At 38.7% G+C, this 18,777-nt stretch overlaps 2 protein-coding genes across 5 annotated transcripts in view; one reads left to right on the top strand and one right to left on the bottom strand.

Annotated features, from left to right (window-relative positions):
• spag6 (sperm associated antigen 6) overlaps positions 1-512 on the top strand; it is a 42,616-nt gene extending 42,104 nt beyond the window's left edge. Inside the window, exon 11 of the mRNA XM_042510438.2 lies at positions 7-512. Coding sequence (XP_042366372.2) covers positions 7-70 — 64 coding nt within the window. The 3' untranslated portion in view covers positions 71-512. The remainder of the gene's footprint in view (positions 1-6) is intronic.
• Positions 513-2,483: 1,971 nt separating this feature from the next.
• Positions 2,484-18,777, bottom strand: part of pip4k2aa (phosphatidylinositol-5-phosphate 4-kinase, type II, alpha a) — a 38,579-nt gene continuing 22,285 nt past the window's right edge. For 2 of the 4 annotated variants that reach the window (XM_042510468.2, XM_088071666.1), the window contains 5 exons: positions 16,181-16,297; positions 11,298-11,411; positions 10,666-10,906; positions 9,529-9,632; positions 2,484-7,349 (listed from right to left, as the gene is read on the bottom strand). In XM_042510468.2, the coding sequence (XP_042366402.1) occupies positions 7,269-7,349; positions 9,529-9,632; positions 10,666-10,906; positions 11,298-11,411; positions 16,181-16,297 (657 nt within the window). In that variant the 3' untranslated portion in view covers positions 2,484-7,268. The remainder of the gene's footprint in view (positions 7,350-9,528; positions 9,633-10,665; positions 10,907-11,297; positions 11,412-16,180; positions 16,298-18,777) is intronic. The other 2 variants (XM_088071667.1, XM_042510469.2) reach the window with 2 other exon arrangements.

Here is an 18,777-nt window from a genome sequence, read left to right as displayed (position 1 = left end):
TTTTAGGTACTACTCACCTGGCTACTCGGAGGTCTTGCTGGAGCGGTTGGAGAACTACCAGCCGGCCTAACAACACTTCATACACATCCTGTTTCATTTGTCTTACAATAAATTTACATTGTTTAAAGTAGCAGCTTTTCAACTTTGATATTAAACCTGGTTTTGTTTTTACACCAAATTTTACATGCATTTTGGCAGTGACTGTTATCTTTAGTACAACAGATATAAATGGTATATTCTAATATTTTTACTATATGTTATGTTAGAGACCCTGCAGATACAATGAAGGACATTTCACTGAGCTACATGGAAACTCTTGTCTCATAGAGAGGTCAAAGGTCATGTTCTGAGGCAGAACAACAACCGTGGAGTTGGTGGGTAATTACAGAGTCACTAAAAGACATTTCAGCATGCTGGATTCTTGCTGACACATGGTCTTAGGCATGCCTGGCTCATACACATCTAAATGTTTGATTTAAAAAGTAACATACAGTAGGCTATGTAGTTCGATAATCTGGGATAAGAAATGTATTTCTCAGTCAGTGCTGTGGTTGCTGGGGTCAAACTGCCCCCTGGCGGCCATGACTTGTCACTGCATCTCAGCTGTGCCTGTGTGCGTGTACGTGTGTTGTGTGTACGTGTGCGTGCAGCAGCTGCAGCGCACATGGCGAGCTCTTTGTTTATTGTCTGCTGGGTTGTCTCTGCTTGTTCTCCACATTGTACTGACGGTGCAAATGAGCCTCCGCCTCTTGCCGCAGCGGAGATCTGAACATGCTCCGGCTGCAGCTGCCACCACCCCCTCCTCTCTAAAAATCGCATTTGATATCATACAGCTTCATGACTCTCTTGTCGCCGATTTTATTTTGCTCATGTCTGTCATATCAATGTTTCAGTTCCAGTAAATGGAACCGGTTTCAGAAAAGACGAGCGGCTCTAATTTCCTTTCCACAATAAATCAACAAATACATACTTTAGTTTGGCAAAACAAATAAACATATAGTCAACAACTGTCGCGATTAGCTAGACACATAATACAAAATATAACATTTCAAATTTCAACGGATCAAAATAGGATCGAAAACCTCCACATTTTTCCTTAGCATATCCTTGTATTGGCATTTAACCAACTGTAGAATATATGTTGCAAAACAACACAATACAATTATTCTTCATTTAAATTGGAGGACGCTGAAAGTGTGAACCCGTTTTAGCAATAAAAATATTAAAACTGATCAAAAAAAGTGTGTCCTTGTAGTGTGTTGGTGCGTGCATGGAGATAGAGGGGGTTAAAGAAAAAATCACTGATATTAAATTAAAAACCGGAGTGTTTTTCTTTCTTTCTTTTGTTGGCTTTTTTAAATGGTCAATTAAATGTGAGTCAATTAAATTAGAATTTGAATATGAATAATTAAAAACTAAAGCGTCAAGCCTCCGTTCACGGTTTTTGCGACAAACATTTTGTAAATAAGAAAAGCAAATTAAACGCCGGTAAGTTTTTACAAACATGTCTCTAGATTTTATATAGCCTGTTTGATCGTGCCTGTATCTATTTTTGGTATGGTATCATAGCCATTTTTCATTAGTGACGTTTGATATTTTAGGGGCAGATATTTGGTGTTCATACGCTAAAACAAAACAAACAAAACAACAACCCCACACAAAATACTTACGTTACTACCGTTTAACGTTTTAAACAAACGGATGGTCCCTCATATTTGAAATCATTACCACCGCTCGCAATACGGACTACCATTTATTATGCATGAGACTGTAAAGCATGACGTTATTTTTTTGTGTGCGAAATCCAAGCGTGTAAATGATGAAAGGATTTTTTTTTTACGATTGCGACATTTTGCTAATTTTACATGCAACAGGATCTCGGACTAAATATTTCCTTTGTTGCCTCTTATGTAATTGAAAAAGGCGAAATCCCTCTGGCAAAAAAATACTGATTAGTTTAACAGACCACGTTTGCGTTTTATTAGTTTAACATTATGGTAATTCAACAAATACTAAACAAAAACACATTCAAATTAAAGAAATAAGGGGGCATTTTTCAACAGCGTTTTTCGTTCATCTTTCAGGATTTTCTTTTTTTCGCGTCCATTGTTCCGCAAATTTAATTAAATTGTTAATACCAATGTTAAAAACAACTATATATATATATATATGTATAATTGTTTTTTCCAGGCTTTTGGAGACAGGAGCATGACTTTAATAATCACAAAAACCAACGTCTGTTGTTTTCCTAACAAAAATCATGGTGAAAAAAATGAAGAGTTAAAGCGAAGAAATTTTGCAGGATTTAAAGAGTCATGAGAAAGTCATTCCTGTCTTCCTCTCCTCCTAAGCAGATACTGAGTGTTAACTGGAGTGTGAAATATGTTATTGCAAGTAGAGCATCAATGTGAAACAAACATATTTCAAAGTGAAAAATTAAATGTGCAACAGGGGATAGTAAATGAAAAAGAGAAACATCAGAGTTAGGCTGACTTAAGCAGAACAAGTGCTTTAATTGGTTTGAGTGAACGCTTATGGAATGGAGTGTATTATTATTATTATCATCATCATTAAATGTGAAGAACAATAAACATACATCATTTTGGCCTCTCTGCCACTGAAAGGGAACTCTCACCAACCACTGTCAGACAGCAATAAACACACACACACACACACACACACACACACACACACACACACACACACACAAACTCTCACTCACATATACACACACAGTAATGCGAAAGTCTTTTAGATGTAGTCTAAAAGTACTCGGGACTGTCCTGAGACCAAAGCTCCACTGCAGGGGGGGAACGTTTCCTGGCCTGGGGTGTGTTGACTTGCATGTCTGATTTAAAAGGATTTAATTACACGGTAAAATCTGACAAGTTGATCTATGAAACCGATTGCCTTGAAAAAGTAAATATAACAATAAATCTTAATTAATGTTGACTTTATATCTAATTAAGTTTACTCAAAATTTAGCTGTGTTTACTTAATTTTGTATCGTTGTTGCAACTTAAAAATGACGAGTGAAATTACTTTTCTAAGTGTAAATCTTTAGTTGTTGGCAACTTCAGTAAACCAAGTTAGTCGGACTTATCTTTATCCCCACAAAAAAGGATTTTGCCAATGATGAAGTCAGGAGCTCTACAAGCTCTGTTTTGTTAACGTGTTTAAGAATATACAAATATGACTGACGAGTTGACAACCAGCAGAATGCACACACACACACACACACACACACACACAGACACACACACACACACACGCACACACATATATATATAGCACAGTAAACTTGATGTACTTGATAAAGATTTATGTAATCAAAATACAGATACACGTAAATTTTGTAAAGTTGAAACTTAAAAATGACAAGTTTAAGTAAACTCAACAATTAGTTATATTTACTTACGTTTTTCAAGGCAATCTGTGTTTTTTTTTTTCAAAGTAAAATTGTGTCAGATTTTACAGTGTACTTTAAAAAATATTGTTTTCTCTACAAATATTTTTAATCTAAAGGCCAAAAGAAATTTTTCCACCTCTGCAGATCTGGCCTGGGTTCCAGTCATTTGTACTCAGATTTTCCCTTAACACTTAATAAACCACATGAACACAGGATCGTTTCTCATAACTTTGGACATGTTCACATATCAGCGATGCACACCTTGCTCCATCTCCCAGTGCATGTTAAAAAACATAAATTCATTTCAAACAGACACATTATACTACACACAATGTTCTTCAAGCTCATGTGGGGTAGTTCAGACTGCTGCTTTTGGCAAGTTAACAGTGGCAGCAGGTTGACTGTCAGGTGGGGGAGCTCATTCATGAGAGTCACAAAAGCAAGGATTTATTCATTTCAGCAGCAGGGTGCGTGTTATTATCATCTTTAATTTGCATCTGTTAAAGTCTGGCATCATCATCGCCTTCCTCGCATGAGAGCCAGATTTAATATTCCCAAAACAAAACAGATTTTTAAAAAAAACCTCACTCTCCCAGCATGCACTGCTCTGTTTTCTACTTGCTTATGTCAACTACAGGGAAGCCTCCAGGGCCAAACAGAGCAAAGCAGACTAGAAGATGATTGTATTCCCTCATGTTTTCTGTATGACACAACCTATGTACAGTATGAGCTACGTGACAATAGAAACAAAACAGCCCATTTATAGTGAACAAACACAGAAATATCAATTAACCACTGACTCAGGATGAACTATCAGCTGACGACCTCCCTGATAACAAGGTGATCTGGGTCACACAAAAAGCAAGAGAACATAAACCGGTTTCAGAAATGAGTAAGGAAGCAGTATATCGATGGTGAGTGAAATTTTGGACAAACATTTAAAAAAAAAAAAAAAATCACATTCCAGTAATGTGATTGCATCTGTAGTTAGAAGTTAAAAAAATGTTGACAGACTACTTAGGAGGGGGGCAGCTGTCAGTTAGCGAGGATGAGCACGACAAAACACAATCACATTCCACAATTCACTTCCACACACGCACGCACGTTCATTATAAAGGCAGGACCAGCGTGAACGAACAAAGGATTAATATCAGCAGACACCGCCTCGCCCTGAGGACGAGGAGGAGGAGGAGGAGGAAAGGGACGCCTGTACACACTGAATAATCACAACGATAGATCTGAATTTGCAGAATCCAAACCAATCCACCGTAGTCAAATTTAAGACAGCTATTCTCTGTAAGTCGGTTAAAACACAATCATTAGAATGGTTTCATTTAACTAACAACAATAAATCTAAACACAGAGTGGAAGAAGGGTGAGCGGGGGGGCTGAAAATAAAGTCGGAAATAACGCATGTCAACGTAAACACCCTATTATTAAAATAACCTTTTACCTTTGTTTTAAAAAAAGATTACAAAATAGAAAATTAAATAATTTTGGAGTATAAAGGCACACATCTTGCACAGTGTATACAATGAAAAACAGTTATTTAAAGCATGGTAGGGACTATTTTACGCTGAACAGCTCACAAATCCGGTTAAAGTGTAGGGACACAAAGAGAACCTGAACAGCCAACAACACAGACTAGAGGGAAAAGGAAACTTAGTCCTGTGACATGCAATTTTTTTATGACTTTTTTTTCTTTAAAGTACATCTATAAGTAAGTATAAATTCAAGCAGTATCATTCTTCATTTACCACAGCACCATCATTCATTCACAAGGGTGGCTCCGCATTGTTTTTTTAAATACAACTATATTTCATGACTAAAATCCAATGTAAAAATATAAATGTGAATATATTCTATGATATCTAAACAAACATATTGTGATGGAAGCTTTTTGCATGGGTTACAATAGTCAAGGAGGACGACTTTTACTTGTTTTAGTTGGTTATCCAGAGGTGATACACAACGTCACACGCACAACAACTTTTCTCACTTACACACAAGTAATATTGCATTTCCCTTGTTAAGACCGTATCAACTAATTGGGATCGTATTCGTAACATTTGGTTCCTTTCCTCTTGTGCAAAATATACAAAAAACCCCCCCAAAAATCATTACCACATCAATTCATAAAACCGCCAAATTAAAACACAGATAAACCACCTTTAAAAATGTCAACAATAACAACACAAACAACAATGAATAACAGACTTGAGGTTAGAGAAGATGCTGTTGGTGTTAATGACTTAACAACACGTATCTTTACATCCGCAGCTACTCTTCCCAACCCCCCCCCTCGGCCCTTTTACAACTTTTGAACACTGACACACACATCGTTAGCCGTCATTGAGTGTGCGCTGGTACGATGCTGGAGGTAAACAGTCTTCTGTCTGCTGCCCTGAACACACAGTAACGCTGTCGCCTGGTCACAAAACCCACCACAACACCACAAAGCACTTCTAAAAAGAACTGGAAAGTTTACAAAAGCTCTGAACAGAGCTAATATTGCAGTAAAGTCTTCCCAACCAATCTAGGGACCCGTAGGTGAGGTGAGGATCTGAGATCAGGTCCCTAAAGACTCGAATCAAAGAGAGGTTTCCTTTTCATCTTTGTTGCAGCGCATGTAACAGAACAAGAGCTCCTAACCTCTAGTAACAAATAAAAGTGCAACAATTTTTTTGATTTACTCATAAGGTGCTAATGGCAACAGAAAGTTAAGGGCTGTTGATGTTTCAAACTGACACCCTATAGTATATGAAGATACAACACAGGACTTCTGGGTCATTCCTCGCCACAGGAACAGAAACTTCCAGAACAATGCCCAACAGAGGGAACGCAAGTAAACAACACTTAACTGTGTACTTAAATCCCTCTTTCTCCTCATTTTAAGGTACACGTCCTTCCCTTAATCATCTTTCAATCACTGTGCATCACAACAAAGCAAACGGGACAAAGCACTGACAACCACAAGTGCTGGAAACAAGCAAAGTAATTTACTGCAATAATCTAAAGAGAAGTTACTGTTGTGAGTGTGTGGCAAGAAGATAACCCAGAAGCTTAATTTTTTTAACTGTACACGAGGGAGCAGGTGGCGTTTTAAAGGTGAGTGATGCAGGAGGGACCCAAATGGGAAGATCTGTTTGGCTGAGTACTTGTATAGCATTTGGGTGGGGGTGGGGGATCTGGCTGTTGGCCTATTGGAAGACTGCTTCCCTTTTCCTGAAATGAAGCAATTGCATTAGGCGAGGCTCAACATCCTCGTTTACATCCCACTACCGGCATCATTTTGCAGAAGAGATCTCACCTTGTGCCGTAATCTGACCTCTGCCCTCCCCTTGACCTCATGCGATACACACACGATACCCTTCCCCTACAGTACTTCCCCCCCAAAATATCATAAGGGGAAGACAAATGCAAACATCCAAAAAAAAAAAAAAAAACAGGGTGCTGGATGTTGTATTAGAGGATTAAAAAAAAGCCATATTCCCACATAAACAACCATACAGAAACAAACAAATTATATAAAAAAAAAAATGTAATGACTTGGACGCTTGCTTTCGACACCCTTATCATCCAAAGTAACACATGAACAAAAGTCAACAGAGGAGAGGTTAAATGTAAACGAATGATGTTTTGTTTTTAGCTGCAGAGCGTGGCACGCCACTGAAAGGGAGACAAACAAACGGGGAGGGATGAGGAGAATGCATGAGGGAGAGTGATAACAAATCCATCACAGCACCTTATTAATTCAGCCTCTCGATGGTTTTTCTCTCCGTCACTTCTCTTCCCCGCCCTGCTCCCCACTTGCCCTCCCTTTCCCATGTGCCTCTGTGCCCCTTGTCACTCCTCGAGGCTATGACAGGATAGTGGTGATGAAATCGTAAAACCTCTTGGAGTACTGCTCTGGGTTCACCGTGGAGATCTCTGCTCCGGCCTACAGAGGGACACACAGACGACTGTCGTTCAACACATGCAGTGTTTATCCTGTAACTCCGGGCTACAGTTATACTTAGCATTATATTCTGAACAGAACTATTCAAATAGCTCCTGTGTGTAGAGATGTCAGATGAGATTTTGATATCATGATTATTGTCAGAGAAAATATTACAGTTGCACTATTTCTATGATTATTAGTCAGAGTGCTGTGGCATTTTAAAAAAGAAAGAGAGACAAAGAGAGGAGAGACTTAATTTCAGAATATTTTCTAATGTAGCTAATGTCAACCATCTTTAACAACATTGACAAAAGCCAGTTATTTTTTATAGTGCAATGTTTGGCTACTTATCCCTTTAAAACTTCAAATTGGTTTGACCTATTTCAATCATGGGTAAAAAACAATGAACAACTGAACAAGACATAGCCCAAAAATTTGGAAGGGAAAAAAAAAGTAGCAACAAAATTACCTGAAAATGCACCAAAAAAGTAAAAGTAAATAACCAAAACAAACAAGAAAATGACACAAAAATCCTGAAAAAAATATGTATACATTTTTTTCTGTAACACAATTTTAATACAGTATATGGTTTTTATTATTATACATACTTTTCTGAATATTTTTATCTAGAAAATTTTAAATTTTCTTCTTAAAAAACCCCAAAACAAATTTTTTGGTATTTTTCTTGTCACCTATTACTTATTTCTTGCAATTTACAAGACGATTCTTGCCAAGATGCTCGTTGCCTTTTTCCCTAATGTTTTTGAAAGAAATCAAACAATGCTTTGGTTTCAACGGTTAAATAGCTGACAAAAACTGATGTCAATACAGGTTTCAAGGGTTAAAAATAATCTATAATAATAATAATTAAGAGGGAATAGGCTATAAAGAACATAGGACAGAGAGAGAGAGAGAGAGACAGAGAGCCACAGCCAGTTAAAGGCATGAATTTGATGTCACTACGCTGCCTCTCCATTCTGTTTAAAAAGTACAATTGCGGGATGGTAGGACAGAGTTGTCTCACCTCGAAGCCGCCACGAGGGTAGTAACAGCATCAAAACTGTGTCTGTATAAACAGGACAGCCTGCAGGACTGGATTATGACCGGAACAGATGTGATGTTCAGACAGCGTGTTGTATGTGCGACCCACCGAGAGAGATTTAGCAGCAGTTAGCAGCTAAGTCAAAGAGGACGAACAGCGGCTGTTAATGTCCACAAATTGGGAAAACAATGAGATTTCAAAGTGCCTCATCCTCCGAGCACAGGATGAGATCAGCCGCCACATACCAGAGACATCAAATGATTCTTAACGCCATATAATGCCATTATTGTTTAGAAAGCGCTGTCGACATGCATGTTATACGTCACAATAGAGGCCAACGCTGTTGTGTTATACATCATTCCTGTCACACCCCTACATGCTTCTGGGACGCCGACATGCTGTGTTAAATAACACATGATGCTGCTGTCATTTAGTTCTGTGTAAGAATGCAAATGCAATGTAGCGCGGTCTCTGTGTAAAAAGGGCTACAGGGAGAGAGTGAGAGCGACAGCCACCCTCACAAGTTGTGATCTACGCTCTGGGACTTTTAAGTATTTTGTCCCAGATTAGTACAATAACAAGTTAAGTTTTTTTCTTTACCTTGACTTGGGCATACAGGGTCAGACGATTATTTTAGCGATGTTGGAACATGTTCAAAGTTTTGCACCCCATTGCGATCACTTTTTGACGGCACGCTTTGCAAACTGGCTATCCATCCAACTCCCTGGTCATTTATTAGATATCCAAAATGCCCCCACACTATCAATCTTAGGAGCTGCTTTGGCGAATAGCTCCCTCTGACATTTTTTAACACCTCCTCTTCTCGACGCTTCAAGCGAGTGGCACGACTCTCACACACAAAACAAAGCAGCGCACGTTATGTGACTTGCAGTCGCGACGAGATTTCACCGCACACACGTGTTACGAACTTGACTCTCTTGAGAGGAAATTTCATTACACACGTGACTCATAAGATTAGTTTTCATGGGTCAACAGGCAGGCGTAAGGACACACAAGATATTGTAGCTTCTTCACTTCTTTTGGCTATGAAACTGTGACAATATGTAATGGCAGTTACATAACTGTTATGGCAAAATTGGTTAATCGAGACATTCCTACTTGTATGCAGCTACATACCCCATGTTTGACAGTCTTGGCGGCGTGGGCAGCTTTCTTCTTGGCATCGTAATGCTGCAGAATGTCTATGACAGCCATGAAGTAAACCTCCTTCCTGGGAGCGCCTGTAGTTTAAAGCAAATGCACTGTGGATGAGAATCTTCGTATTTACACAGTGTCATCGGGCAAAATCAGGTGTTAAATAAGACAAACAAAATCATTCTGCCAGCAGCAGGTCAGACAACTAGAATGAGAACTAAAATACCCAGTAGGGGGAGCTCCAAGTACTGTATTTATTGTTTAGATGTTAAATACAGCTCTCACTGGTTGTATTTATAAAGGGTTCCCACAAATTTTCAAGGACAAAATTTCAAATCTTTTCCATGATTCTTCAAGGACCCATTATATTTTTTTTTTCTTGCCCAGGATTTTTCATCTACAGACATGTACAAAACATCACATTGATGGATATCAGAGCTATGTGATGTCGACAGCTTTATAAATGAAACTTTCTGTTATGTTACATTCCATAGAAGATCACTATAACAAACAATTTCATTGCACAAAACAAAATTCAAAGACTATTTTATCCTTTCAAAGCTGGATCAACATCCATTTTCTTTTGCTGTATTCAGACGCCTTTCACTGGTGTTTTGAGCACTGATCATATTGGTCTGATTTCATTCAAAAACATGGAAAAAAGAAAAATTGGGCAACTTGACAAGAAATGTCCTGCAAATTGCAAGAATTTGCTAGTTTTAGAAAATTATATTTAAAAAAAACTAGGGATATTGATGAGAAAATTGAGAGTTATTTCTTTTAAAGAACTTTCTTCCATTAATTTCATTGTTTGTTATTGCTCTTTACTTTCCTTCTTTTGCTTAAGTTTGGGTAATTTTCTTATATGTTTCATTACTTTGTGACAAATTTTGGGGCAATTTACTCTTATAAGTTGAATTTTGCCTTTTTGTCATTTCAAAGGATTAAAATATTCAATGAATTTTCCAAAACTTTTTAAATTCTTACTTACTCCATGATGTTTTTTCAGGCCTGCAAAACACGACTGTAAAATTCCATGACTTTCGCAGGTTTTTCATGACCGTAGGAACCCTGTATATAACATTGTATAAAAACTTGAAAACACATTTTGCTACTCACTTTCATTGCTTTTGATGGCATAGACATCAATGGCGGGATCAAACTCTCCAGGCGACAGAGGCTTGGTGCTGTCCAGGGTGTTGCTGGGACTGTCAGGGGGTGTTCCAATGCCCCCTCCGTCACTCTCGCCCTCCTCCTCGGCCTCATTGTCCTCGCTCTCCACGTCCTCCTGCTCAGCTCGCTCCACATCGTGGATCCCCACCAGCAGACTGTAATCCATGAGCTTCAGCTGGGCCAGAAACTGGGAATGAAGGAAACAGGACATAAAATGTAAGTGAGGGTATAGCAAAAATGTTTAAGGAGGATGGAGATGGCAAGGGTAAAAAGGACGAGAAAATTCAAAGAGGAAATACTACTACTACTACTAATAACGATAAGCAGTATGTCCAGCTGGTCTGGTAAAACGTCTACCTCTGTCCTTTCTCATCAAATTCCTACTTAAGGTGCAATGTAAGTATATAATATGTTTACTGATGTGTTCACATTTGTTATGGAAATGTCAAGTGACTGCTGCTGCAAACCAATTTCCCCACAGGGACAAATAAAAGTATCTGCCTTTATCTATCTGAAATGTACAGTTAGAAAGGGTTAAAACTAGGGGTGCTTTATCAGTAATTTTGATGAGCACATACCTCCACATCCTTTCTAAGCTTCTCCAGGAACATTTTCTTGTTCTCCTCGTCAATGTAGATCTTCTGCCCGTCATTGATGAAGTCATTGTCCTTGTAGGTGGGCAGCTCCTTGGCCTACCCATTAGCAGTGGAGATTAGCAGCCAAATAAACAACAGTGAAAACCACAACAACACTCGACTGTTCAAACCTGAGAGGTATAGCACTGTAGGTAGCAGAGCTGGGCAAAAATGTGACAGAACTCTGGTGCTTGAATCAAGTGTCAGTTTTTGATTTAGAAGACAAGTAAGTATCCATCAACTTCAGTTCTTAAATATATTGATATTTGAATACTGAATAATGTTTGAGATAACTGACATAAAAGGTCAAAAGCAGACAAATAAGAATACATGACACCAGCAACAGTGTTCTTCCTCCTTTTTCCCCAGAGTACTTTCACAATCATAATTTCACATACTGTGTATATTATTACACAGGACTTAGGCGTATCAAAAAGTTGTCTTGTTCAAGTACAAGAATTAAGGGGTATATCAAGATGCATGATGACAAAGATTAATTAATTAAATTTTTTATTTTTAATTTTTATTTAAAGATGAAATTAATCGTGCCAACAGCGTATTCAAATCTGCCTGACAAGACAATCCGGCATGTTGAAACACCCCAATGAGCCTGTAGTTTGTTAGACAAGCCTGTGTGATTCAGCCGAGTTCAACACATATTACTAGTAAAATGAGTTGGCTGACGAAGTACAGGTAGTCCATCCAAACCAAGGCTGACTGTGTAAAATCGTGCAGCATGCTCACAGCAGGGTACAGATCCATCTGATGCACCAGTTTGCATATTTTCCATATTGTCGCAGTGAAATGTATTTACGTCTTAGTACCATGAAGCACATAGCACTTGGTATGTTTATTTTTGGCGGAAGTTTGGACAGCTTTTTAAATGCATCTGGTAGATCCACACTCTTTGTGTCATGAAAAAAAAAAAGGACGTCCAAGTCAAAGCCATGAAACGTCTTTGTTGGCACTAAGCTAGTCTCCGAGAGCATCTCGTTCTTATTGCTTTGATAAAAGAGTATATTCTTCCTAATATTCTTCCTAAGACATTTTTTACAAGCTTTTTCATCTAAGATGCTTCTCGGAAACCAGACTGTGTTTTGCATCTAATATTAACTCTTTTAATAACTCTGTAAAGCCAGCATACTTTATCTTCATGACGGATTCCCACTATTCAGCCTACAAGCAGAATAAAGGAGTTTCCTATTTAAGTGTCTATCTATTTGGATTAATTGACTTCTTAACCAGGCTGCAGGACTGTCGGCAGCCTGTAGGGGGAAGAGGTGTTATGTGAGGAGGGACAGGGCCTAGTTCTGAGTCACTGAGGAAAAAGAGAGCAGGACATGAGGTATTGAGGCAGCAGCAGCAGTTAAGTTACTACAGTGTATCTATGGCAGCAGGAGAAGAGCAGCAACACAACAGCACTTCGTAGCACTAGAATGAGCTTGGACAGCACACACTGACACACATACATACACATACAGGTAACAACTTGACACAGATGAAGACAGGAATACATCTCACAAGGTAGGACATTTGAGCGCATATACAGTGTACAGACATAGACCTCCAATTTACAAGAAATATGGGATGTACAACTTGCTAGACAGAATAAAGATGCGACATAAAAAGTAAATGAGGACGCAACAGAAGGCCAACTACAAAGAGTGAAATTAACCTGAAAGCATTTTGCAGGCCTGTCACCTGAACTGACACCTCAACTCTTACATTCATCCATCTTTCTAAACTTTCATTTTCTTTTATTTCCCTGCCGCACATTCTCAGTCTTTCTGACTGCTTCATTAAGTCTTATGCTTTCTCCCAGTCATGCATAGGATTCTATCAGTGGGCCTGTTACTGCTTTCCTCTATTACAATGACAGCAATGAAATGGGCCTGACTCTTGAGTGGTGTGCTGCGATGAGGTAGTAAGTAGAAAAACAGAAAGATATATTTGAGGCAGGAAGAAAGGGTAGGTTGCTGATGAGCCTTGTAAAGCTGTGTGACAGGTGAATTTCCCCGCAACCTTAAAAAAATGTATCTCATTTCTTTTCTGTCTCCCGTCAGCTGGTTGGAAAATGGATCTTGGCCTTTGGCAACGTTGATGTCTAGCTGTCTCAGAAGAAAAAAGGCTTTCTGTAGAATTTGTGGCATGCTAACCAGGTTTCCTACAGCTTAAGGCAATTTAAGATTTCAGACTTTTAAAGAGGTTTTTTTTAAAGCCACTCAGAATGATTTAAGACATCCCCATCACATTACCTTGCATCAGTTTCAGCCATATTGCAAAATCTTCATTGCATAGTCAATTTTTGTATAATTTCACTTCCCCATGTTGTCCAGAGTACAGTGACAGTTGGCAAGCAGTGGCTCCTCTTCGTCTAGATACCAATTACTTAAGTATTTTACAAAGCAACATTAGAAAAAAGATCACAAAATCCTACTTTCCATGTTTTAGCATTTTTAAGGGTTTTGAATAACTGATTTAGGACATTTTGGATGGATTTATGGGCATCTACAGAGTGCCCCAGGGACAAAATTTTTCTGTAGGCCGACGATGTAGTTAGTATCGCCCTGGTTCCCTCATCAAAAGGTCTATTGGATTTTTCCATTGGCTTTTGGATTACTGAAGAAAATAAGCTCTGTGGTAAACAAACGTTTATGATACTTACACATCTTGCTCTGCGAGACAATATTTACAAATGGACACCACTTTTAGGATTTTTTAAGCCTAAATGTAATCGCCAGAAATAAAAAGTTAACATATGCTTATAAGCGAACTACAATGTGGTTGCTTGACTTGATGGTGCCGCCACAATGAGGCTGTAAAGCTGGATTTGGCGCGGCTTGACGCGATGATATTCTGTAGTTTCATTTAGCTACATGTTAGCATCCATCATTTTGAAGACACATAAAAGCATCACCATTCGCAAATGGTGTATTTACTAATGTGTTTTATATTGTAGAACAATATGTGAACGTCTCTTAAGCTTGTATTAACCACAGACTTTATTTAAGTCAACTAACCAAAACCCCATTCAAAAAATCCTATGATTTTGAGATGAGGGAAGCAGGAGAGTTAAAATGCTAACTCTAGATGGGGCCATTTGAGGTCACTGTAATTCTCCTGCATGCTTGGCACACGAGAGAAGCTTCAGTTATGAAACTGAGGGTTAGATGACGATAATCCTACAAACAGGACCTGTAAGACCTCATTTTTATAACAATGAATGAAATGCCTTTTAAGACATTTTAAGAATGTGCAGAAACCCTGGGTAACACTGGGGTGTTCCTAAACCTTTCTATGAAGTTATAATCCTACCGATTTTGACAAAGATTAATAGCCACCAGCAGGTTTCACATCAGCGACATCCAATTTGTAAATTATGAGCTCTGACCGAGACAAATAGCAGTAGAATTTGTCTGAACTGTTTATCACCAGCAGTCAATGTCTATTAAAACTTTATTTATGTGGAATTATCATTCAACACTTTGATAAGCTACTAGCAAGTCAGCTGGTTCATATCAACCGCATGCAAGTCAACGTGAATCAAGCACTCGTGTTTGTTTAGCATTGTTATGTGTGAACACACAGAATAAGCTGTGTATAATAAGTGATGCACAATCAGCTGTTGTGGGTGTGTATGAGAAAAACGTGCTCTTGAGAGCAAAACAGTTTTGAGGTATGTAAGCTGGGCAAAAACAATAAGAAAAGTAGTTGAATAGTTTGCACCTAAATGGTTTTGTCAAATGTTCATTTTCACAACAAAGCTATTTCTGCCTCATTTCATAAGTTGGACTGTTTTTTGGAAACAACAGGCAATGTTCTCCCGAACTAGAAACACATTGAGAACTGAGATGCAGGTAATTGCCAAACTCACTCAAGGATGCCAACAACACTGACTCATAAAACGCTTATTATATCAGGGGGCTGTGGATGTATAAAAAAATGACCAGAGTCACACTGCCGTTGCTCTGATTACCTGCGAACACTGAACAGCTTTAAAAAATAAAACAAACATTAAAAAAAGCAAAACAAACCTGACTCATCTCTTAGACTAGCTACTGTATCAACTTATGTTGCGAGACACCAGCTCATCTGCTAATTAATACATTTCATTTAACAAAATTAAACGTTTCGGCTGCAGTGTGCTGCACAGAGCTGAGACATCGTACCTGAACTTCACTGTTTTGAGAAGGGCTCACTCTATCACAGTCTATGTATATACTACATCTTTCTTTTGACTCTTCAGACACCATTTGTCACAAAATGTGCACTCTATTTTACATCATGTCGAGGTTGGTGTACAAAGGTGAGTTAACGTAGTCTCCTTATCAATTTGTTCTGCAGAAGACAGTAGAATTTGTTTAACTCACTAGTTTTAAATTCGGATTAAAAAGAGTAACAGAGCAAGGAAGCTCTCCCTCTGAAATACATCGACTTTCCAGAAATGTAACAAGTATTCACTTTCTCTTTCTTTCTCTGGTTCCTGAATTTTATTTTGGCCACACAGTGTGCTTCCCATTCATGCCGCCACCTTACTCCTCCACTCCTTGCTCTCCAGTGTTTCAGATACATGTTGGTGTTGTTGAGTGAATGGTGGGAACAAAAACAAACTGTCTGGCAAAACTAAAACTGAACTTGCTGACAAGTTGAGCAAAAGGTGACTGTAAATGGATGAAAAGTGTGCAAAATATGGCCTTTAAATAACAGTGTGTCAGCTTAGAGAAGGCGAGGAAACGAAAATGCTCGGCCGTACCAAAATAAAAATAACAATAAAATAAGATTGGTTTAATAGATCATGCCTGGTATATGAGCCCTGGTTCTCTTACATCTCTTACGTGTTTCATGGCGCAGTAAAAGCGCGTGGCAATCCGCAGTGTTTGCAGCCTTTGCTGAACGTTACCAGATTTGGGCCGCGGGGGCACATCCTCTGGTTGGGGCGGCTGCTAGAAAAGGGGGAGCGAGGGGAGGGGCGGTGGGGGTGGAGGAGAGGAGAGAAGAAAGGAGAGAGGAAGGGAGGAAGGAAGTTGGAAGTAAAGGCAAAGTGTTTAAAATGTAACAGAACACCATTGTTTTTTCAAATTGGTAGAGGGTTGGAAAGGGCATGAGCGCGAAAGATCTTGATGAAATGAATTATAATTCTTGGTTGTCTTAATAGTATATCAACAGTGTCCAACAGCTTTATCCAGTGACGCAGTCATTTTTATAGTTATACTTCCACGCTCTTAGTTTCATTAATCAATATGATTTTGTTTATATTTAATGACTGCATGACTTTGGTTTGCCTTTAATAGTATTATGACTGTTTCCTGGCATAAATGCCTCATAGAGGAAAGAAAGCAGCCTGCAGCGCTACTCTATGGAGGCAGAGGAGCTGGAACTGCGAAGAGCAAGGAAACAACTGTGAACTAATTTGCATTCTATAAACTTATATTCTGCCAAACATCTATTCAGATGTGGTACTATTTCTAAAGGCTTACTATAAACTGGATAAGAGGCTACAATAAAATATCAAGGCAGTTCACACTCAGTCATACCGACACATTAAAGCCATGTGCCCCCACAGGAGATACCAGCCGGTGCTGGTGTGAGGAGAGAGAGGAGAGTAAACAAAAACAACAAACAACTGTAGCAAACAGCTACCGAGCAGAGACCGCGTGGGGACAGGCTGTACTCCACAAACCAAGGACCAGGTGCTGCCTATTAACATATAAACAAAACCTCTAGATTTTCCAGGTCACATAACAAATAATGCGATCACACGAATGACCTACACAAGTGTTTGCTAAATTTATGTGTCAGATTCATAAATGGGTCATGGACAGGTTTTTTGTGGTTAACCACAAAAAAGTATCTAGTATGATTAGATGAGCCTGAATAAGACCAAATTTATCTAGTTCAGGCTGTAGTTAAGATAATTTGAGAGAAAAACAAATGAACACAAAAACTCACTTCTCTTTTGCTTGGTAAAATGCTGGACATAAATGTCAAAATGTCAAATGTCAGAAAGCCAATTGCTGCTGTTTGGTAATCCAAACCTGAGACAGCAGCTACTAAAAATCTTAAAATGTATTTATGAAAAGAAAAAATACATGTCATATATGGGTAGAACAGAACATGTCCACAATGTGCAACAGAATGAAGCTGGTGTTCATACACATCGGAATGTGTTAGAAATAATGTAACTTCAAAAAAGATGCAGAAAAACATTATATACCATGCAGATGCATGCATGAAAGGGAGACGGTCATGCAGTCAGGAGAGAACCCTGCTGTGCTTGTTGTTTGTGTGTGTGATGCTATTATTTTACACAAAGACACACACACACACACACACCCCTTCTGAAAACTGAATTTTTCTTTCAATTGGCAAGATGCACCCTCTTCTTTTCACTGACCAACTGCAGTGTGTGTGAGTCTTCACACTAGTCTGAGCTAGTGTTAGTGTAGTGTTCTCATATTGGACTTTAACTAGAGAAAAATGTTTTGAGGGAAAGGAAAACATTTGTTCATAGCTGAGCACTTGTTAGAGCTAAGTGTTAATTTAAGCATGTCAGTAACTGTGTGTATGTTCAAAGGTGTTTCATGTAGAAAACACTGAATAACTTGTCAGATTCTTGTCTTTGATGTTGGGGCTTTAATTGGATGAAATAGTAATGAAATAGTTAGGAACACAAGAAGTTGGTTCCCAGCTGGAACCAAACAATAGCAGTTTTCTCTTGACCTGACGTGTGAATGGTAACACCATCAGCGGGCATGTCCTATTGTACATGTTGGAAAGAGAGGATAGAGAAGTCAAGTGAGAAAAAAAAAATGTACAGTGGTCTCATTAATAATTACTTAAAGACACTAAACACTAGAAAGAAAAGCCAGAGACTGTATCATATTTAGTTGCTGTGACCTATAAATTCACCACTTCTTAGGCGAAGAGAGAAGATAATGTTATCTCAGAGCCCTATGGTGCAGTGTCTCTCTTCCTCTGTGCTGCTGCAAATTCCGGACCAAAGAGTAGCTTGAAAGTCAAGAGCACTCACTCTACAGCAAAATCTGGGGACCAAAACATCCAAACCAGGTTCTGCTTGGAAAAGCGGGCTGATTTGCGAGACAGCTCACAGGTTACAAGAATCCTAAACAAAACTGGTTTAAGAACCAGAGCTAATATGATGGAAAAGGAGTGTTACTGTGTTTTACATTCTGCACGTGACTAAAAAAACAGTGCGAGCTTTAATTATGGTGGCAAGTACTGTGCAATACTTACTGTATTAGCTGCATTTCACTGAAAGTAACACAACTACAGAACTCCCCACAGACTAGCAGCAGCAACTAAAGTTAAAAAGTCAGTGGTAGTCAGTTTTGCAAAACAGAAAATACCCATTTCATTCATGTTAATTCTGCAAAAATGTTGCTTCTGTTTCTCGACTGTAATT

This window comes from Plectropomus leopardus, chromosome 21 (genome assembly GCF_026936395.1).
Source record: "Plectropomus leopardus strain MGB_pleo_1.0 chromosome 21, ASM2693639v1, whole genome shotgun sequence".
NCBI lineage: Eukaryota > Metazoa > Chordata > Actinopteri > Perciformes > Serranidae > Plectropomus > Plectropomus leopardus.
The sequence above is the reverse complement of the archived record's forward strand: the minus strand, read 5'-3'. Positions and strand labels throughout refer to the sequence as shown.